The sequence below is a fragment of the Chelonoidis abingdonii genome, chromosome 1 (assembly GCF_003597395.2).
Source record: "Chelonoidis abingdonii isolate Lonesome George chromosome 1, CheloAbing_2.0, whole genome shotgun sequence".
Classification (NCBI taxonomy): domain Eukaryota; kingdom Metazoa; phylum Chordata; order Testudines; family Testudinidae; genus Chelonoidis; species Chelonoidis abingdonii.
The window spans coordinates 112,527,022-112,548,775 of record NC_133769.1 but is presented as its reverse complement, the minus strand read 5'-3'; the positions used below and the strand labels follow the sequence as shown (position 1 = coordinate 112,548,775).

Genomic DNA, 21,754 nt, shown 5'->3' with positions numbered 1-21,754 from the left:
TTTAGCCGAGAGACCAAAACTGAATGGGCAGAAAGACTGTACTTCCCCCTAACTTGTAAAGATTGTTCTTCCAGGTCAGAACTGAGGCACACTGAATGAGTGGGGGAAACTTATAGGGACCGTGTCTAAATATAGATTTTTACAACACTTAGTACAATGGTACCCCAACCCAGACTGGGGCCTGTGGGTGCTACTACAAAAGTAATGGTAATGCCATTTCATGTGCTATAGTTCTGGAAATCAAGGACCTCAGTTCCTAGGGTTGATAATCTAATTTGATTCAGTCATACTCATTTCATTTTAATCTCTGCCATCACCAAAACCAATCCATACTTGCATTTGAGTATGAAGACTGACACAGTGTTTCCAATGGTAACACTGTAACACAGTGGTTGACTTGTTTTTGTGACTTTTGTTTGCTACTTTCCAGTCATTATGAAAGAGATTGCACACCAAGTTCCTGAATTGTGTTAGATGACCAACTTTCAGAAGAGCACCCCGGAGATTTAAGTGACATACCCTTTCGAAAGTGTCGCAGGAATTTTGTTATCAGAATTCTCAGAACACCACAGGTTAAAACAAAGGTGCAGGCTTGTAAGTATTTTAGATATTCAAATTCTCAGTGAGAGAAGAATGGAAAATCTAACTCAGTACCTTGCATCCAGCTGCTAGAGCATAACCTCCTCCAACCAGCACTACAATCTCCCAAGGCATGGTCTTCTGAAAGTCCGTCCATGTAATTATTGGCTCCACTGAGTTAATATCTGTAGAATTTTCACTATCTCCTATGTCAAAGCAAAATAAAGATACATGGCTAATGCTAAACTGGCCATTTCCCTAAGATATGGAGCATTCTGCACTGACCTCTGACTTTGTGACTTCTAGATTGGATCACTGTAATGCATGCTCTATAGGGCTACCTTTTGAAGATCATCTATAGAATAAAGCTAGTGGAGAATGCAGCTGCCAGCCTCCTTGGTGGTCTCAGCCTCAGGAAGCATAGTACCTACATTTTCTGAAGACTGAACTGACTTGCTATTGGCTTATGGGGTTGACATTGATGGTTATATAGCCCTATGGTTTAGGTAATGGTTATTTGAAAAGTGTGTGCATGTGTGTATTTCAGACATGTCTGTGTAGTCCTACACTTGAATGTCTGAGGTTTGGTGCTTGGGCATTCTCAGAAGAGGGTCTTCACTTGTAGAATTCATTTCTCCTGGCCCAATAGAGCCCAAGTATGTTTAATATCAAGACAATCTACAAGGTCCATCTATTTACTCAATCTTTTCCTGAGGGTAGTATTAGCTTTTAGAGGTCTCAGCCTTTAGTTGAATTGGACTTACTATTAATTCCTTTTTTCCCTAAATGCTGTATATATCTTTAGGGCGATCTGCCATGTAAGAGTACACACTTACATATGATTTCTAATAAATATACGGAAGCAAATGTCAAGGGACCATGTTTTTATATGTTTGTATAATGCTCAGCACAACAGGGGCCTCATCCTGACTGAGGCCTCTGGGTGTTACTAAAATGTTAGTAAACATTAAAAAATAATAATCACTATCCAGAAGACTATGTTAACAGTAATGATAACATAAAATAGAGCAGTCTCTAGCTACATTATCAGATAGCAGTGGTAGTACATTGGAGACTTTTTTTTTTTTTTTTTTGTGCCAAGCAGTTCCCCAGTTCTTCTAAATCTGAAATATGGCAAGGATTGAGTTTTTTACAAGTTCTAATTTCCATGCACTATTGCAACGCTCAACTGCAATAATAAAGACTGTCGTTCTCAACCTTTGCCACTCCATGATCCTATGTTATAAGTTTTGGGACCTTAATGTAGCCATAAAATAAGGGGATGGGGATCACAACCTACCAGCAAAAAGTGCGTCAAGTCTCATTCTAGATGACTCCTTACCTTTATCCCTCTTTCCAAAGCGTGGTTTCTTTGCTGGAATCAGGAACATGAGAAAACCAAGGAAGACAGAGACAGTAGCATCAGTGCGGTAGCCTTTCCTAGGAAAGAAACATTGTGATTATAGCAATGCTATACTAAAAGTGTGCTGTAGTGAAGGGTATGTGCAACACCCCATATTCTCAACAGCATGCATGGGGAGCTGAGGGAGCTGAGCATACTACTCAAGCCTTTTCTTTGCTTTTCTTTTCTTTTCTTTTTGTTATTGGGTTTGGTGTACCTTTCCTCCACACATCATGCCATACATTTATTCTATATATTATAGAGGGAAATACTTTAAGCATAAAATCATTTCAGCTCCTTCCAGCACCAACACAAATACAAGAATGTGATGTACTTGTATTGCCCTATAACAGTGCCATCCAAACGTTGTTTAACTGACAACCACTGTAACATTTTGTCAGTAACATAAGGGCTACACTGGGTGGGAACCTCAGCTGATGTAAATCAATGTAACTCACTGAAGTGAATAATCTATGATGATTTAAATATAAGTCTGTGGGAAGTTGTTAGAGATTTACAGTCACAAGCCCATGTACTTGCACTTTTCATATGTGGAAACATATCAGTGCACATGCATAGAGCCCTGCAGATCCATGGATATCCACTTTACATCTGCAGATATCCAGATCCACTGATGCAGATGTCCATGGATCATTTCTGTGGATTGGATGTGGATATGAATTTTGTATCCACGCAGGGCTCTACACATGCAATTTTGCAAAGCTGAAAACTTAGTAGATGGCCTTTAGAAAATTTGCCCCCAAATGTGAAGGAAACAAATTGGTGTTTTCCCTTGATTTGAGCCTCAGTGTGCTAGCTCGATGTAGTCATTATCAAGAATTTTTAATATTCTAATGTCTAATAATGGTCCCTTCAGGTTTTAAAGTCTCTGAATCTACTCAATAGAACGGTTCAGGATTTAAATGCTGAACCCTCTATAGTATTCCTGCTAAAACTGAGAGTAGCAGAAAGAACTATGTTTACTAGAGCCAAGTGTTAGTAAACAAATTCTGGGAGAAAATCCAACTGTTTCGTTGCATGGATGAACTAGAGAATGATGATGACTTTAAAAACAGTCTGCAGGTTATCTGATGCTCCCTGTGCTAATATCCAAAACCAGGCCCCAAACACCAGAAATGTGAACTATAACAACAATCAAACCTAGCAGCAAACATGCTTTTGGGGACTTCTTTGTAGTAAAATTGGTTTTTTTAAAAGATTTGTTTGCTTCTAACTTCAGAATTTGGGCTCTTCCATTTTTTCTACTAGGAACAAATATCTCGTGTTGTTTCTCATAGTCTAATGGGGTCACCCTGCTACCTGGAGAAACAGGGACACTGTTTTGGTTGTGTGAACAGGTATAGTTAAAATCGTGAGCATCCTCAGTTTAGGATTAAGATTCTATATGGTCCAGCCTTGATCAAAATGGCTACTGGCATCGTAAGATTCTATGGCCAAAAACCAATCAACCAAATTGTTTTAGAAACCCAGGAAAATCAGAACTTCATTCCTCTGCAGATGATTAGGAGGCAACCTTACTCACTTACTTCTCAAAGAAAGATGACCAGCCTGGAACAAAGCCAGGCTCCCGTGTAAACCAAAGCAAGGTCATCAAGATGAAGAAAACCCCAGTCACCATCTCAGGATAGCTTGGGAGGAAAGGTGGGGAGAAAAAGCAAAAATAGAACATAAAATTAATGCCAAAATCCAGGAGCAAATTCCACAGAGAGAAAGGAATTAGAGATTTGTTTCAACATACAAGGAAAAAATCTTCAGGGAGAATAAAATAAAATACAGGGAGATCAGTTTGAACTAGGGTTTTACATTTGAGTCCTAGTTGTTACCTAAATAAAGTCAGAAAAAAAATAAAGCTGAGTATCTCATTATCTGCATTTATACTTTCATTTGTCATGAGATATTTATGAGCCCAAACAAATACAAATTTTGTATTCTGATAGTATTTCTATGATCCAGGAACTGAAATATGACAACAAAATAAATCTTCCCTTATTTCTGCATTGTAAATGTTTTTCTATGTGATTTTTAAAAGCATATGAAAAATATAATTACAGATACTAAAATAAACAAGCATCGCTACTTTAAACACAAACAAATACAGAGATGGGCTGAGGAATTGCTATTCTGATCTGGATTTTATTCAGGGTTCAGATTCACAGTTCAGAGGCTGAATAAGGGTTAGGATTTAGATTCAAATTTGATCATGCTAAAATCTTGCAAGTTGATCTCATGAACTTTCCAGTGAACAGTGAGAAATCTTTGAAGAAGAGCTGATCTCATAAGATAGCTCCCATCCTGAAAGGCAGGCATCTTGCAAAATTTAGCTTCTCTTTGCCACGTCTGACATGAAATTGCCAAAATAGGTTCCTTTCTGCTTTGCAACCTTAACTGTAGGGGCAAATCAAGATCTATGGGTTTGAGTCTGAAGCCAATGCCTTCTTCCTACCTCCCCTAAAAAAAAAAAGATAGGTGTTTTTATTTAAGTCTCTGGTTTTGACTTATCTTTATAGTGGACCCCACACCTACCCTGAAAAGAAAGAGAAACAAGTTCCAAAACATAGGGACTAATTCAATAGGGAGAAAGAATTGAAAGATCAAATCCAACATATATAAGACAAATTCAACTTGGAGGACAAAACAAAAGATGGATTCCAACACAAGAAAGGTAAATTCCACAGGAATATATGCTCCTTTTACCTAGTATCCCCCAGTTTCTCATATTGCTCTTGAATCCTCCTCTCTGACATCTCTTCTCGTTTGGTCTTCTTCTTCTTGCTCACAGAACATGTTTCTTTAAAACTGAGAAGGATAATTTGGCACAGGAATATGAGAGAAGGGAGTCAGATTTCAGAATGAAGATACCACAGTACACAAATTATGCGGCAGATGAGATAGCTGAGGACTCAATCCCTGTGGTTGGCTGAGCTGTGCTTGGTGCAGGACATGAAAGCTAAAGTGGGGAAGGTTGCTATATACCCCTTTTCCACTTATCCAATTCCCAGGTTTGCTGAGATCCAGATCAACCCCCAGTATGAGCAGTCTTCGAGCTGTTCTAAATAATACCAGCTGGTTATAACACACAAGGGGTCAATATGCCAGATCATAATCACTGGAGCACATTAGTGTTCTGGCCATGTTACCTCCTCTCCGCCATGCCCCATCACATTTCCCTAACTAGCCAGTTTCACCAGACCTGCAACACCCAGGTGGTCCCTATGCCAGGCAATCCTTAGAAACATAAGAATGGCCATACTCAGTCAGACCAATAGTCCATTGAGCCCAGTATCCTGTGTTCTGACAGTGCCTGTTTAGGGCAGCTTACAACCACTTTACACCACATCATGGGTAGGTTGTGGCCCAAAACTTATAGAGATTTTGTTCTAAAATGGGACTAGTTTTTCTATATAGTGGATCTATGTATTGTCCCCTTCCAGGAACAGCATTCTGAATACCACACACAAAAGGCGTTCTGGCTGCCTAATCCCATTTGACTTGGTGAAGAGAGTATGATTTTTGAAAGCTCAGGGTGCAACCTTCTCTGCTTTAAGTAGTCTGGTAAAGGTGTGATGCTGCATGGAATCTGGGAGACACTTGAGAATATTATGAATATCAATATTGTAAAATTGTAATGAGTTAGGCCAGATATGCCATGTAAGGTATCTACAGAAATGTTATAATTTGCCAGCTATGGTAATCTTGTTTATATGTTTGTTTCACATTTGTATTACAGATTATAGCTATGTATGTCTGTATTTCAAAACGTGTGCTATGCTTCTGGGTGACACCTCCAGACAGCACTGTCTAGCCTGCTTGATGGCCCATTGAGGACCATCAGCTATATAGTTGACCCAATGAAAGAAGGCAGATACACGTTGTGACTCAGAAAGGCATGCAGGGAGATGCCTATGGAGAGAACTTTAAGGCTTTCAAGCCATGTGCTGGGCAGCTTGTGTTTGAAACAAAGGAAGCACAGTCCACACAGCAAAAGACTATAAAAGACAGCTGCATCTTCTCCATTTTGTCTTCAGTCCTGCTTCTTACCTCTGGAGGAACTTTGCTACACACTGAAGCTCTGAACAAAGGACTGAATGACTCATCCTATCCTGGAAATCCCCACAACTACAGTGTCTGCTGTACATGAGATTGACATGACTGCCTTTGATATTTCTAGCACTATTTAAACCAGGATTATTCTTGCAAGGTTCCACTCTTTCTGTAACTGAAGGGTAAAGTTAAAGCCGATGATCCTACAGTTCTGCCAGTGAATAATTTCTATACTTCTATCAAGGAAATACAAATACAAGCACATTTTATGGCTGAGTGCATTTAAACTGCCTACAAATTTATATGCAAATTAGGTGCAGCCCTCAGGCTCATGTAAAATTGCATTTGCGTGTCACAGAGTCTGTACTCATTTATTTAAATTGAGATGCTTGTAAGCTTTTTTCTACCCTCTTCTCAAGTACTGTAGCAACATTTTGCTTTTCTGTTCCAATGGGAAATTGACATCTAACCTGCTTAGATGATTTTGTAAATTGCATTGGGGTCTACCTGCAATTTTAGGCACCAAAATACCTTTGTAAAACTGATGCTTAGATATTTGCAGCAATACTTACTTTGTGCAGCACTAGCTGAAGCGAAAAGCTGTGCCTTTGTGAACTACCCTTTCCCATGTCCCAAGGAGGGGTCACAATATTTTTTCCCCTGATTTTCGGGTAGGAAGAACTTTATAGGCCTGTTTCCCTCCCTCTTTGACTTATGAAGAGGCTAGATGGTGCATTCTGATCCAAGAACTTGAGTTTCTAGGCTAGAAAGAAAATCTAGAAAGCTGTTCCAGTCATTGCACTAGCTAGGGGCAAGAGATTGACAGTGGCATGGCCTATTAGAAAGGATACGTGGCATGAACATTTCCAGGAATTCCATAGATGTCCATCAGCAAGCATTAGACTAAACATTGCTTCACCATGTTATCAGTATCACTTGCCAAGTCTTAGAAGGATTTTCATGCAGAGCATTATAGACAAAATCCTAACCTAACATATTCTCTAATGAACCACAGAGAACAGGAGTTGGAGATTAAAGAGGCTTGGAACCAACCAACACTTCACAAAAGGTCAACAATGCTTCAGTTCATTGGTGTTCTTTCGAATAACATTAATCAGAGAGAATTCTTGGATGCAATGTGGAATTTCAATGCTGTTTATTAAAAAATAAAGGAATTGAGAGTCATGTTAGGGCCTGTTTCCTCTCAGGATTAAAAAAGAAATAATTTATTATAGCCTTTTACATCAAAACTAGAAGACTCAGGGGACTGATTGAGAAAAGGACACAGCGCTATTTACCTCTTCAAATGCACTCAAGATCAGTAGCATCAGAAGTCATTATCATTTAACAGCTATTCATTATCCTATGTGAAATATGTTAATGATGTCAGCCAAACTCCCTCTTGCCCTCACAATTGGCTTTATTTGTCCCTTGGAGGGGCCATCATCTAAAGCAGGGATGGCCAAACCATGATTTGTGAGCCACTTGCAGCTTTATCACAGTTAAAGAGTGGCTTACAGAACCCCCACACCTCCGCCACCATTCTCCGCCTACCAGACTGTTTGGGGAAACTCAGAGCTTATTCCCTGTGGTGGGGTGGTGGGGCTAGGAGCTTCTGCCCAGCAAGGAGGGAGGTCTCGAGGCTTCAGCCCCACATGAGGTGCCTGCTGCAGCTCGGGGCTTCAGATGGAGTGGGGCTGAGGCCCCAAGCCCTGGTAGGTGTGTCCTGCCAGGCATGTTTCCTTCAAGAACTTCTGAAGATTGTTGTATGCGGCTCGGAGGGTCAGTAAGTGTGGCCATCTCTGGTCTAAAGTGATCATAGAGACTAAACTCTCTCTCTTGCCTTCAGCCTGGGAGTGAGGGAAAGCTTTATAACTCTCACTGCCCACCTATTCTGTTGATAAATATAGGATTTTTGTCTCTAGCACTGTGATTATGGCACTTTATACTACTACAAGTACAGATATATTGAGCCTTATTCCCCTGTCATTTACATTGGTTTGACACCAAAGTAAGTCCACTGACCAGGTCATTAATGATCTGGAGGATGGCATGGACTGCACCCTCAGCAAGCTTGCAGATGACTCTAAACTGGGAGGAGTAGTAGATACACTGGAGGGTAGGGATAGGATACAGAGGGACCTAGAAAAATTAGATTGGGCCAAAAGAAATCTGATGAGTTTCAACAAGGGGAAGTGCAGAGTCCTGCACTTAGGAAGGAAGAATCCCATGCACAGCTACAGACTAGGGACCGAGTGGCTAGGCAGCAGTTCTGCAGAAAAGGACCTAGAGGTTACAGTGGACAAGAAGCTGGATATGAGTCAACAGTGTGCCCTTGTTGCCATGAAGACTAATGGCATTTGGGGCTCTATAAGTAGGGGCATTGCCAGCAGATCAAGGGACGTGTTCATTCCCCTTTATTCAACATTGGTGAGGCCTCATCTGGACTACTATGTCCAGTTTTGGGCCCCACACTACAAGAAGGATGTGGAGAAATTGGAAAGAGACCAGCGGAGGGCGACAAAAATGATTAGGGGGCTGGAGCACATGACTTATAAGAGGCTGAGGGAACTGGGATTGTTTAGCCTGCATAAGAGAAGAATGAGGGGGATTTGATAGTTGCTTTCAACTACCTAAAAGGGGGTTCCAAAGAGGATGGATCTAGACTGTTCTCAGTGGTAGCAGATGATAGAACAAGGAGTAATCATCACAAGTTGCAGTGGGGGAGGTTTAGGTTGGATATTAGGAAAAACGCTTTCACTAGGAGGGTGGTGAAGCACTGGAATGGGTTACTGTAGCAGGGTGGACTCCTGCTCCAGCAGAGAAGGGGTTAAAACAGCCCTGGCAAGGGGCTGTAGCTGGTGCCAGAACCCTAGGCTGATGGTGGGAGTGGCTGCAGCTGGGGGCCACGCCCCAAACTAAGTCACAAGGCCTAATCAGAAGGCCAGGGAAGCCAAGAGAGAAAGAGTCTCTCTCTGACTGGAGAGGGAGACAGGCCTGGCTGCTCCGGGACTCACCCAGGGGACCGAAAGGAAGGCAAGGCTGGGGGAAAAACCTTAGGAGCTGGGAAGCCCTAGGCCAGCAACTCCACAGGCTGCAGGGCCTAATTCTAGGCCTCCAAGGTACTGGGCTTGCAGAGGGGCAGCCGGAGGGTGGATAAAGGCAGCCAGGCCACAACCCCTTTGCCTATGATGAGTGGAGGGATAGCTCAGTGGTTTGAGTATTGCCCTGCTAAACCCAGGGTTGTGAGTTCAATCCTTGAGGGGGCCACTTACAGATCTAGGGCAAAAATCAGTACTTGGTCCTGCTAATAAAGGCAGGGTGCTGGACTTGATGACCTTCCAGTTTTAGGAGATAGGTATGAGTGGCTGATACTGCAGTCTGCCCCAGGGTGTGCGGGCTAGACAATGACTGGGCAGTAGCCAATACTGAAGCAAAGTGGGGATAGTGGGGTGGGGTTCCCCTGGAAGGGGGGAGACCCAGTTAAAGGGGCACCGAGGTCCAGGGAGGGGCCTGGGGCTAGCAGAGGACAGGTGGATCACCGGCCTGCAGAGGGCGCTCTGTAGCTGGAATCGAGCTAATTCTCCGAAGCAACCAGCAGGAGGTGCCACGGGGGTGAGTCCACACATTTACAGTTACCTAGGGAGGTGGTGGAATCTCCTTTCTTAGAGGTTTTTAAGGCCCAGCTTGACAAGTCCCTGGCTGAGATGAATTAGTTGGGGATTCGTCCAGCTCTGAGCACAGGATTGGACTAGATGACCTCCTGAGGTCCCTTCCAACCCTGATATTCTGTGGTTCTATGACCTCAGTGGCATCTCTCCTGATTTACAGCAGTATGAAAGGAGAATTGGGCATGTTTTTACTAACTGGATTTTTCTTTTGTTATTTTCAGTTGCACCTTCTGATTAGAAGGCTGGTTAATGGCCCTCATCAAGCAGGGCAGTGTTAAAACTGTTCCCGTCAAAAATGAACATGGTGTGTAGCAGATTTTCATCAGCCCTATTCAGCCACTGGACTCAAGCATCAATCAAGCACATTGTTGCACATCCAGTGCTATTAGGAAAGGAGACTTTCTCTAGGGAGTGGACAAGACCCACTGCCCTGATAAGGGGAAGCGATAGTGATTCAGCATTTGTCCCTTGTGATTGTTAGTGCCTTTGTGAACTCTAAAATGGTGGTTCCCGGCAGAGCTGGTGCTAGGCATAACAAGACTAAACAATTACTTAGGGCCCTGAGCAGCACAAAGGGAGCCCCTATTAATTATTAATATGTGTTATGTGGGGGGCCCAAAATATTCCTGCTTAGGACCCCAGTGGGCTAGCATCAGCGCTGGGAGGAAGCTGTGGCAGTCCCTACTGTTTTAGCCCTGGGATTCCCACACAGCTCTAGCAGCCTGCACTCACTTGCATCCCAAGAACAGCCAGTGCATCCAGAACCAAGTCAAGACCAGCATGATGAGGCATATGGGGAAGCTGAACAAGAACCAAGTTCCAAAATTCACCACCTCAGCATGTGGATAGTGGCTGTAAAGAAAAAGACCGTATAAGAGATAAGAAGCCACAGGATGTATGGTCAAACTCTCACAGCATGCATCTATGTCTATGTATATGGCTGTGTGGTATGGCATAAGGGTTGTATTAGCATGAGTTTGTGATAATTGCATTACACATGCATAGCAAAGCCACTCCCAAATGATTTCCAAATTAGCCTTTATATCAACACCACACCAAATACCAGCATATGTTCAGTTTACCACAGACATTTTAGAAATGTTTTTATGGCACATATTTTTATTGCTATAACAGGAGGGATTAATTTGGCCCAGTGTAATATAGATTCAAAACATGTCATGAATATATGTAGTAACCTCGGTCAAGAAGCTCACAGATGATGCTCATCTCAACAGAAATCAACATCTGCATAAAATATCTCTTTGCTCCACGGAGTTTGTGATAGAAACAAATTGATTCATGTTTGGGGTAGTCTGGATGACATGTAAAAACAACCATGGCTATGGAAATAACAGGTTAGTCTGAGGATGGAATTCACTGGTAAATTTAAATGGATGTTATAATGCAATACAACTGTTTTTGCATTGTGTCTTTCATCCTAGTTGTATCACAAACTGCTTCAATACAGCGAATTGGTCTTTAAACAAATGATCGCATATGTACAGATAATTTCAGAGGTATAGGCAAGCATAAGGGATGAAATCCTGGCCCTGCTGAAACTCTATTGACTTCAATAGCAGCAGGACTTCACTCATGGTTTCTGTGTATTTGTGGTCTTGGGACACAAAATATAAAAAAATTAATACAGCAGACTGGACTCTGGCAAAGCTGTTTAGCAGTGCATCTCATAACAATCCCAAAGTGCTGGAAGTGTCATAATGGCAAGGAACATTAATATGTCTTCTTTGAGGGTGCTTGAAAACCCAAACCTTCCATCAAGAGTTCACCTGCAGAATCAGTTTTACAAAAACCATGTGTGTCATTTCAAAAGTTATTCTGCGAAATTATCTCTGACCCTCAAAGTAGTTTTGCATTTTTTCTAATAAAAGAAGCAAACAAACATTCCATCTGTGTACATGCATGTGCCCACTATAACATAGGGCCTGATCTTTTCAAAAGAGGTCAACTCCCATTTGAAAATGAGCATATAAGAAATAAAGATCCTGCTTTCAGTCAAATACCCTTAGTAATAAAGCCCTAGGAGAGAAAGTATACACAAAGAAAATATACAAGATAGAAGCAAAATGATCTCTAAACAGAATATCTTTCAGGGTTTCCACAGACATCAATAACCCTTTGATAGAGTCATCATGATGACGGTAGTTACTCCAGCACAGCTCCCCAATGTAATATCAGAAACTGTGCAATATCATCACTTACTTGTTGAAGTACTCTAAGAAGATGAGGCTAGTGGAGGTCCCTATGATGGTGGTCAGTCCCCCAATGGTTGCAGCATATGAGATGCTCAAGGACAGGCACTTGCAGATCATGTGATCGTGTCTGGACTGGTACTGGTATTTAGTGTTCAGGTCCAGATCTCTGGGGTTAGGAGGCAGGACAAGTATCTGAGTCTGTAAGAAGAAAGACATGCCATAAGGCACTATTATTAGACATTACCAACAGCCTGGCCTGGGCCAGAGGGAAACTTTGAGTGACAAGATGTCTACAGGTTACAAAGAAATAACCTGCCTGTGAAAGAGCAGGCAGCTTATTCTCCATGGGCATTAACTGGGCTCAGAACTAGAGACCTGTCCAGTGACCCCAAACTATTTGATCTGCAACCAAAATGCAGCATAAACAGTAATCAGACTTCTGATCAGAGTCTGGCCCTGTTCCAGTCCTCAATGGGATCTCAACTGGATACCAGGAAACCTTTATGAGCTGGAAGGAGGAGATTCTATTATTTCAGTTTTAAGAACATATAATCCTTGAGGCATGTTAAAGATTCCAGGCAATGTTTGGCAGACTTTCCACCCTCACACTGACTCATGAGTCATAACCTCTAATTAGCAATCTAATATTAGGAGGGGGAAGGTACAAGATAATTAGCTGTAATGCCTAATGCTTAGCTGCTAGGATATGTCCCAGAGAGAAGTGGTAAATGAAAACATGGCTGCAAAGGGTAGCGTGACACAAAGAAGGTTCCATAGTGGTGGCTGTCAGTGCATGGTTCTGGGAAATTAAGGTATTATATTGAAAATAATAAGGTGCCACTCCTAGAGACCTATCACTTGTAGTGCAGGGAAGAGAGAAAGAAAAAAGGCTGTACTGTAGGCTCAGAAAATAGGCCCCAGCAGCAGAGAAGCTGGATTCATTTGCCATAATATAATTCTTTTGGTTTGTAATGGACTTATTTTCCATGAGGAATCTGGTGCTGTTATGAGTTTATCAATCCTCCTGCAGTCTCTCTCATGAAAATCCTGGTTCAAATCTGTATTAGGTCAAAACTGAAATGAATTTGGTGGTTACAAAATAACCCTTGAATGTGAGTATGAAATGGGAGGATGCTCAGTGGCAAGGGTAGTGCAGTAGCTTTTCTGAAGATCTGGGTATAAATTCCCTTTGAGCCATATATGCAAATAAATGTGTTGATTGGAGTCTCACTTCTGCTGGACATCTGTTTGTGCATAAAAACAGAGCATACATGTAATTGAAGTCTTGCCTCAGGCATGCCCAGGATTGGAAGAAGGAAATGCAGATCAGGATTGAGGTATATTGGCAGAAGTGTCTCTGTGAGTGTGTGCTGCATGTGTGGTGGGTTGCCAAAGGATAGGAAGTGTAGGAATATTGGAAGTGAGGGCTGATAGAGCTGTCCATAAGGTGCGTCTACCTTATGTTTGGCTCTAGCCAGTGATCTGTGCCAAAAATTGATATTTATGTAGAGCTATCTACAGCTATTTGGGGAAACAAAGTGGAACAGCAAAACAGAAATGGAAACTGTTTAGCCATAGCATGGAATATATGATATTGAATGCATGTGGAAACAGCCTGTGAGGTGGACCTCTATGAAAAGGGCTCCGCTCACCTTTTGGCTACATCAAAGAAATCCAAAATGATGTAACAGGGCTGTGAAGGGGGGAACTAAAAAAGTGGAAACCATCTGAGGAACCAGCACAGGTCTAACTGTTAAATGTTCTGAGACTACAGAGGCAAAGATTTCATGGAAAGCTACTTACAAGGTAAGAACCTGAAGCCAGGAAAAATGTGTGATACTTGTCTCTCACAGAAGATTACCACCTCTTACCTGAGGTAGATTCTGCCCCTTGTTTGGGGGATTCACAGTTCCAATTGGGTTGGCTATCATGTGCACACCATTCATATTCTATAAGAAGGTAAATGTCCTTTGATTAGACAATACTCTCTACCTAATTCCAGAAGGCACTTAGAATTAAATTCAAGGGTGGTTTGGAGTATTTCAGGCAAAGAATCTTCCAATAAATCAACTACAATTTGTCTGAAACCTTATTCTATGTAATAAGGCAGATTAAATAAAAGTAAGTCTTTTTATCCTTAAAAAAATCTTAAAAATTAAATGGTCAGTTTAGCTCATCTCCTTCTGTCATCACGGCAGCTTTGTGATGGTAGAATCCAACATAAACCATGCAAGAAGCACCTGAGCCTTGATTTTATAAGCTGTAGAATGGTCAACCACTAGAGTGCTCTAGTTGACTGAACATCCCTGACTGAAGGAGTGCCCAAATCTTGCAGAACAAAAGGCCACATTTGCTACTTGCTAGGAGCCCATGGACTACACTTACTCACTAATCAATTGAGCTGATCACAGCTTTGCATGTAAGATGGAGATACGGACCATAGAAACTACAGAACCAGTGTTCCATCTTGATCTCAGGAGCCAGGCTGATAGGATCCAGCGAAAGCATGGCATGCTATGATATATGGACTCTACTAGAACTACCTCCCATTAAAGACAGAGGAGTGTGCTTTTGATCATTCCTGCTGTACTGCTTTATAATGCAGAGCTGAGTGTTGGTCACATGGTATAGTACTACCTATCACAATACCTTAGTATGTACCACGGAGCTGAAGTCAGTGGTCGTAGCACTAAAAACAAAGAAAAGAAAGTTTATTTTTAAAGGCATGTTTCCCAGCTATCTCAAAAGGCACATGTTCAGGGCGGGTAGTGGAGCACCTAAACAAGAACTAAAATCTGCTGAAGTTGTGAAAAGTTCCATTTATTCTGACATCTCAGCTAGATACATGGGAAGAATCACTTTGTTCCAAGGGTCTATCTCTAGCTCTATGATGTTGGGGTGCCACTTCCATGAAACCAAGAGTGTTTGTGGCCAAACCTTTAATATCACTATCACAGTGGAGTGAATCACTGGAAAACCCAACACTATTAATCTATTCTATTCTGTATAGAGTCTTATACCTCCCTCATTGCCATAACATCTCAGCACCTTCCAGTAGCAACGTGACTAACATTAAAGCAACATGACTAACATCTCTCTTGTGTGGCTTGTGGATCATAACATAGTGAGATCCAGATCATTACATTAACCCCACTTACGGTGACCAGATAGCAAGTAGGTTTGCCAATTTTGGTTAGACGTAATATTTAATTAAAGATTAATCTTTAATTCCTGGAGATTCCAGGACAATCCTGGAGGATTGGCAACCTTAACAAGTGTTTAAAAATCAGGCCTAGGCATGGTGTTAATAGGCACCTATATAGCAAAAGCCCCAAATATCAGGACTGTCCTTATAAAACAGGGACATCTGTTACCCGAACCCCACTCCTTGCATAATCTTTTCCCTTCAAGCACATCTAAACTGTTCATTTGCAAGCTTCTGTTTTCCCTTCCTTTTGCCATTCCTGAGTTCATCTCATTGCAACCTGTGTCGGTTCATATCTCCAGTAGTGATGCACAGGGTTCGTTCTTACTCCTCATTGATGAAAATGACCTCCACTGAGGCTTGGCCATGTTTTCCGCTGAGACCTATAGTAATGGGCAGAAAGATGGAGGGGGAAGAGAGAGAGAGAGAGACTGTCAGAGATGGGAGTTGAGCTGATTTCCTTGGCTTCAATTCAGAATTGTGTCTATGAATACGCAGGAGCTAATGTAAAATGAATCCAGAAAAAATCTTCCATAAACACTTCCTTTTATTCGGGGACCTAATGCAGCATCTTATTACTCCATATTTTCTTGCTTATTTAACTTTTGCCAATAAAGACCTAACAGTAACACATTCTACATGACTATAGCTGTATATCCTCAGTCATAGACCTGAGAGGCTAAGCAACGTTGGATCTGGTCAGTACTAAGATGGAACACCTCCAAATTTTTTTTTAAAAAGGAGGGCTTTTCCCTCCCAATACAGCCCCTGCAGTGGCATATGGGGCAAAAAAAAGCCCTTAGCTGACAGGTGGCAAATTCTTCTAGCACAAGTACTGAACTGGACAGCTATAGGATGCCCTGTGCAGGCTGTTTCTCACAACCTCCAGCATAAGGGTTATGCTGGAGTTGGGTTGGGGCTATAACATGGCATTATGGAGGTTCTGCATAGCTACCCATAGACCACAAGGACTGGGTTGCTGTACCTTAGATCAGCTCCCTGAGCTGTCAACTCTTATGGTAGTGATGGTGGTGTGAGGGAAGGAGGGTTGTTTCAGACCCTGACCAGTTTAAATACACTTTTGCTTCCATGCCTCTGGGCTGTGCCTCTGTGTCCTGGAAGCATTTCAGTGATGAATGAAGAATTCCGTTATTAATTCCCAGACAAAATATTCCATCAAAATGGAGTTAAGGTTGAGAGTATATTTCAGCAACTTAAGGGTAAAAAACACTGCAGTGATGCTTTAAATTTGCTCAGGGACAGATGGTATTCAGAGTTAGAGTTACATTTAAAGAAATCCAAACATGTTAATGTTTGGAAATACAGTTAAGGGTCCCAAACAACCTTAACTATGCCCTGTAGTGACAGAGAGCTCTATGCCCTGTCTAGTATTCCCTCCTCCACTACCATGAATCAAACAAGTGTGAGATAATCAGCTATCTTCCTTCTGATATAGATGGTCCAGAACTTTAAGTAATGTATTATGGAGGCATGGATAGTTAAGTCTTGTACTTAAAGCAAGAATTTACCCTCTTTGTTCCTTATTTAAAATATAGTGTATTCTCTTCCAAATAATAACACTGAGTATAGAACCAATGTTCTGAGAATGTACAAGTAAATTTCTTATCTTAGGAATTAAACTTAATTAAAAATGGGACCTTTAAAAAGTTAGCACCCAATCTTAGATTTTTTTTGTCCCTAATTATTTCAGTAACAGAACAACCCACTCTTTGAACTCACTGAAATCTTGTGCATGAGCTACAATTGATTATGATTTTTTAATTATTGTATTTTATTATTTATTTAATGTTTTAAGATTAGTGGTCATTTCCCTTCTTATTCTTCATAATTGGACGTTTCTCCTTCAGCAAAAGCTGAAAGACACAATGGTCAGCTAGGAAATAAGACCTGCCCTCTTTCAAAACATCTTCCATCTGCCATTGTTCTAGGCAATACTGAAGAGACAGACGTCCTCAGTTGGTGGCCATTTTGAAAAAGCCATCTTCTCTCTCTTTCATTGATCTTAGTGGTACTGAGTGCCTCTGCCTCTGTGAAGCATACGTGGCCACTGTCTTCTCTGAGAGAAGTTGTAGCTTAAGTTCCATTGACAGCAATGAGAGATGATGGCCATTTTGGAAAGGGGGGATTTCTTTGTAAGAGATAAACTTTCAGTTATGAAAACTAATGGCACAAAATGACCATTAAGCCTAAATATTTTAAAATATCCATGGCACCAGATCTACTCAATAAGTAGACTAGGAAGGTGGAGAAACTAAATTGTATATATATATGTGTCTTCATGCAGGGAACGTAGAGGAGTGCAGGCAACTGATGTGTGTGTAGGGAGGTGGAAAAGGCAGTAAGAATCTGAAGGAAAAGAGAGAGGGGGAAAACTGAAGGTGTTTTGTACAGCTCCATTTAAACAAAGCAGCTGTAAACCCAGGTTAACTGGCCTGTATGCTCTGGATGTTTTGTGCTGTTTTCAAGTTGGGTAAAACACCCGGAGTGTAGCAGAGAATATGACCCCCTTCCCCAAAAATTAAAACTAAATAAACTAGTTAAGGTGGATATATTTAAATCAATAGAGATGTCACATGGGAACATTCTCTTGAACATTTTCATTTAAAACAAAGCAAAAGAGACAAGGAAATTCCTAGACAAAAACTATGTTGAGAGTATATATCAGTAATTTAGGGTAAACTGCATTATAGGAATGTTATAAACATCTGAAAACTAAGCATGAGCAACCCTGGAAATTCACTGCTTAAACATAAAATAATTCCAAACATGTGAGTTAGGGCACCTAGACAACCTCACCTCTGTCCTGTCACAGACCCTTCAAACTTTCCATATAGCTAGAACTCACTGGAATCTTGTGCATAAGCTACAACTTAAATCTGTCCTGAAGTTATGCCTTCACCTCAGCTTCCTTCAGCCTATTCAGGCTCCAAACTCCACTTCTCCTGCCAGGCACCCCTGAGGCTATAAAATAAACATCACGTATAAAATAAATGAAAATAGATAATATGGGCCAAATCCTCAGTTGGTGTAAATCACATAGCTCCACTAACTTCCATGGATCTATGCCCATTTACAGGAGCTGGATTCGGCCTTAAATATCTAAAAGTGAAAGAAAAATTACTGATATCATCCTATACCTTTTGGCTCCCTCTCTTCAGAAATGGTGTTGCCTGCAGTACCAATGACTTCATGCTCCTCCTCAGCATTCACTAATTCTTGTAGCACTGCCTCCACAATTGGCATCACCATCGCTGTGGTGGAGGTATTGGAAAGCCACATGGATAAAATGGTTGTACAGCACATAAAGCAGAGAAGTAACCTAGAATACAGGAGATAACAGCCCTCTTGGAGCACTTTTACAACTTTTCGTGTGATCCCCTTTTCTAATATTTTAATTAATTCATTGTTATTTATTTATTATTTATTCTCTTTGCTTACAAATATATTAGATTGCATCAAGTTGAAATTCACCCCAGTGCAGGGGACCAGCACAATACAATGCATCATTTAAGTCCAACCTATGTCCTGACTACAAATTCATTATAACATGAAAACAAGAAATTCTACATTTCATCATGAGTATTAATTGTACATATTAAACAATAGGCAAGGAGAGAACAAACAGAGGAGATAAAAACCAAAGAAATATCAGAGCGCAATGAACAGAGAGTACTGGTGAAGGCATAAAAGGCAAAAAGAAGAGGCAGAGAATGAGAGAGGACAGGAAAATTCATAAACTTTCAGCCCATGAAAAGATCATCAAAGATTGACTTAAGGCATCTGATTGTAAAAGTACAGTGCATTATGGGTAATGACATCATTTGCTTTTGAAAAGCATACAGGGCTAGATTTAATTTATATTTGCTCATTTATTTTTAAATTTGATGCCTGTATCCTTTAATGCTCTAAGGCAGAGGATTCACTCACATGCCTGGCTTCGCACCAGCCATCATGACCATACGCAAGGCAATCCGTTTATGTAGGTTCCACTTTTCAACAGAAGCTGCCACACAAATCACCCCCATTAGGAGCAAAGTTGTGTTCTTGAAATACTCTGCAGCCACCTGCAGGAAAGGCAAGCAGGAGATAAGCAATCACAGAGTAAAAGTTACTTGCAGAGACCATGCTGGGAAGGTGAAAACACTTATATTACTTGTTTCCAAGCAGTGAGTATGCTGGCAAGGTGGAGGAACTGGAGAACCTATGAGTCAAAATACCATATCTTAATTTTCTTTCTTCTGGTGTTTATAAATTAAAATACGTCTCATGCCTCCTGTCACTAGGTTTCTCAGTTTTGGAGAGACTGAAAGAAGTTGAGAGAAGTCATGTGATTCTCTCTTACATCCGTGAACAGGATTTGCTTTGTAGTGTATTAAATGTTCTGATTAGACCCAAACTGAAACATCTCCTACTGATTCCCACAATAGGTATAAAGGTGGCAGCTTCTGAAGTGTTCACTCAACCTGGGGATTTTACTGCCTATCCACTTAATTCTGTTTAATAATAAGGAAAGCCAGGGCTAAAATGCAACCACAGAAAACCCCCCACAGACATGTTGACTCTACCCAACCAGGTAAAGATTGAAATGTCAGTGTGTAATGGTCACTGATCATGCACATGTGAGCATATGTGTATGACAGAGAGAAAGCACAAAAATCAGCAGCTGTTTTACTAAAAAATATTACACAGAAAATGCCATTGCTTTTTGAAGAATTTTCTGGAAATTTTGGGACAAATTTCCATCACCAAAGTGTAAAACAGAACAGGATTTAATCATGATTTCATAGCAAATCTCCATACAAATGTAACTATGGAGTCACTACCAATGTCTATATTATAAACTTCAACCCACTGCTCTGACATAGACTCTCTTAGTGACCCTGGGTAAGATACTTAGAGCCAAATTGTGGCCTCATTTCTCCCTGAAACGTCACAAAGGAAGCGTGTGGCAGGAAACTGAACCTAGGTTTCCAGAGCGCTAAACTAGTACCCTAACCACTGGACCATCTTGCCTCTCCATAATTGAAAAAAAAAGAAAGAAAGAAAATAAGGATGCCTAGGTGCTATTCCTGACTCAGCCACAGATTTGCTGTGTTAAGTCCCTAAAGCCTAAATTTTCAGAATTAGTTACCTGTAGTCAGGCATCTAAATTCATATTTTAGCATGTAAATAGATGGGTCTGGTTTTCAGATGTGCTGTGCAACTGCAGCTTCTGCTGCCATAGGCGCCGACTTCCCCACTGCTCCATGGCCCCGCCCCTGCACCACCCTCACCTTGCCCCAATTCCTCCTCCTTCCCCCAAGTCCCCACTTTTGCCCTGCCTCTTTACTGCCTCCTCCCATGAGCGCGCTGCTTCTCCACTCTTCCCCCTCCCTCCCAGAAAGTGCTAAGTGCCACCAAACAGCTGTTAGGCAACAGGTGGGAAGCGCTGGGAGAGGGAGGAGCTGGGACCCGGCATGCTAGGGGAGGAGGAGGTGAGGAGGGGGTGGAAGGAGCTTGGCTGCTGGTGGGTGCAGAGCACCCGCTAATTTTCCCTGTGGTGCCCAGCCCTGCAGCACCCATGGAGTTGGCACCTCTGCCTGCTGCTAATTCAAAAAAGTCAAAGGACTCTTCCACACTTGAACAAAGGGTGTACTTTGAAAATGTGATCACAAATACAGATAGAGCAAGTTGTAGTTTTAATATGTTAGCTTGTTGAGGTGAAGGATTCACAGGAAAGGGTTTACAAGGACCAGCTAACAGTTAATACTACAACTTTTTCTGACTACATTAGGATTTTAAAATGCTTTAGCAATCACGTATCAGCTACCATGCTTTAAAATCACTCTTATTTTCCTTGTAGAGATGATCTCAAAGAAGTAATATTTAAAAGAGTAGGCAAACATTTAACCCAACACCTAACTATGTATTTAACTAAATATAGGGTTAGGGTTTGAAAGCACTTGGGTTAAATCCTGGTCCCACTGAAATCAATAGGAGCCTAGCCATTGACTTCAATGGGGTCAAGATTTCTCTCTTTGTCCTTAATTTCTCTACACCTCATCTGTCATTATCTCATTATAATGATACTCTCTCTCTTTTGTAGAGCTTTGCTCATGAAAAGTGCTATCATACGTTATTAAAAGGTATTTATTTTTATTTAACAAATTCCCATGGTGGCAAAAAAGGATTTGGCCATCATGGTTAAGTGTTTGCCAGAAACTGTTAAATATCACCTCTTTGGCTTTCTTTCACTACTTTCTGCCTCATTAACTTTTTTTTTTCCCTAATACTCTGTCCAGCATTTTTTTAATAAAAAAGTTCTTAGACTGAATGAAAGGAATCTATCAAGCTAGCAGAACAAAGATTTAATTGTTTTCCTTTATCCCTTTTACAGTATTTCTGAAAAAGAAATGAATATAACACACCCACGCACGGCCCTGTGAACAAGATTTGATGTAAAGTGTGTGGCAAGACCTTTGTTTTGTGTCACTCCAATGCAGCAGACTGGAAATTTTGCAACAGCTTCAGCTTAGGTTTTCGGGTTTTTTTAAATTTAAGTTCCCTTTTTATTTTTGATAAATGAATAAAGCAGTCTGTTGAGTATTCCTGTGGTTATTTA

At 41.2% G+C, this 21,754-nt stretch overlaps 1 protein-coding gene across 2 annotated transcripts in view; it reads right to left on the bottom strand.

Moving 5' to 3' along the window:
* The window catches only part of SLC13A4 (solute carrier family 13 member 4), a 36,456-nt gene that overhangs the window by 3,530 nt on the left and 11,172 nt on the right, over nt 1-21,754 (bottom strand). Inside the window, exons 3-13 of one of the 2 annotated variants that reach the window (XM_032796144.1) lie at nt 19,081-19,217; nt 18,291-18,472; nt 15,461-15,515; nt 14,577-14,616; nt 13,799-13,876; nt 11,935-12,125; nt 10,447-10,566; nt 4,697-4,798; nt 3,529-3,630; nt 1,922-2,019; nt 655-785 (exon numbers count right to left, since the gene is read on the bottom strand). In XM_032796144.1, coding sequence (XP_032652035.1) covers nt 655-785; nt 1,922-2,019; nt 3,529-3,630; nt 4,697-4,798; nt 10,447-10,566; nt 11,935-12,125; nt 13,799-13,876; nt 14,577-14,616; nt 15,461-15,515; nt 18,291-18,472; nt 19,081-19,217 — 1,236 coding nt within the window. The remainder of the gene's footprint in view (nt 1-654; nt 786-1,921; nt 2,020-3,528; nt 3,631-4,696; nt 4,799-10,446; nt 10,567-11,934; nt 12,126-13,798; nt 13,877-14,576; nt 14,617-15,460; nt 15,516-18,290; nt 18,473-19,080; nt 19,218-21,754) is intronic. The other variant, XM_032796145.1, reaches the window with a different exon arrangement.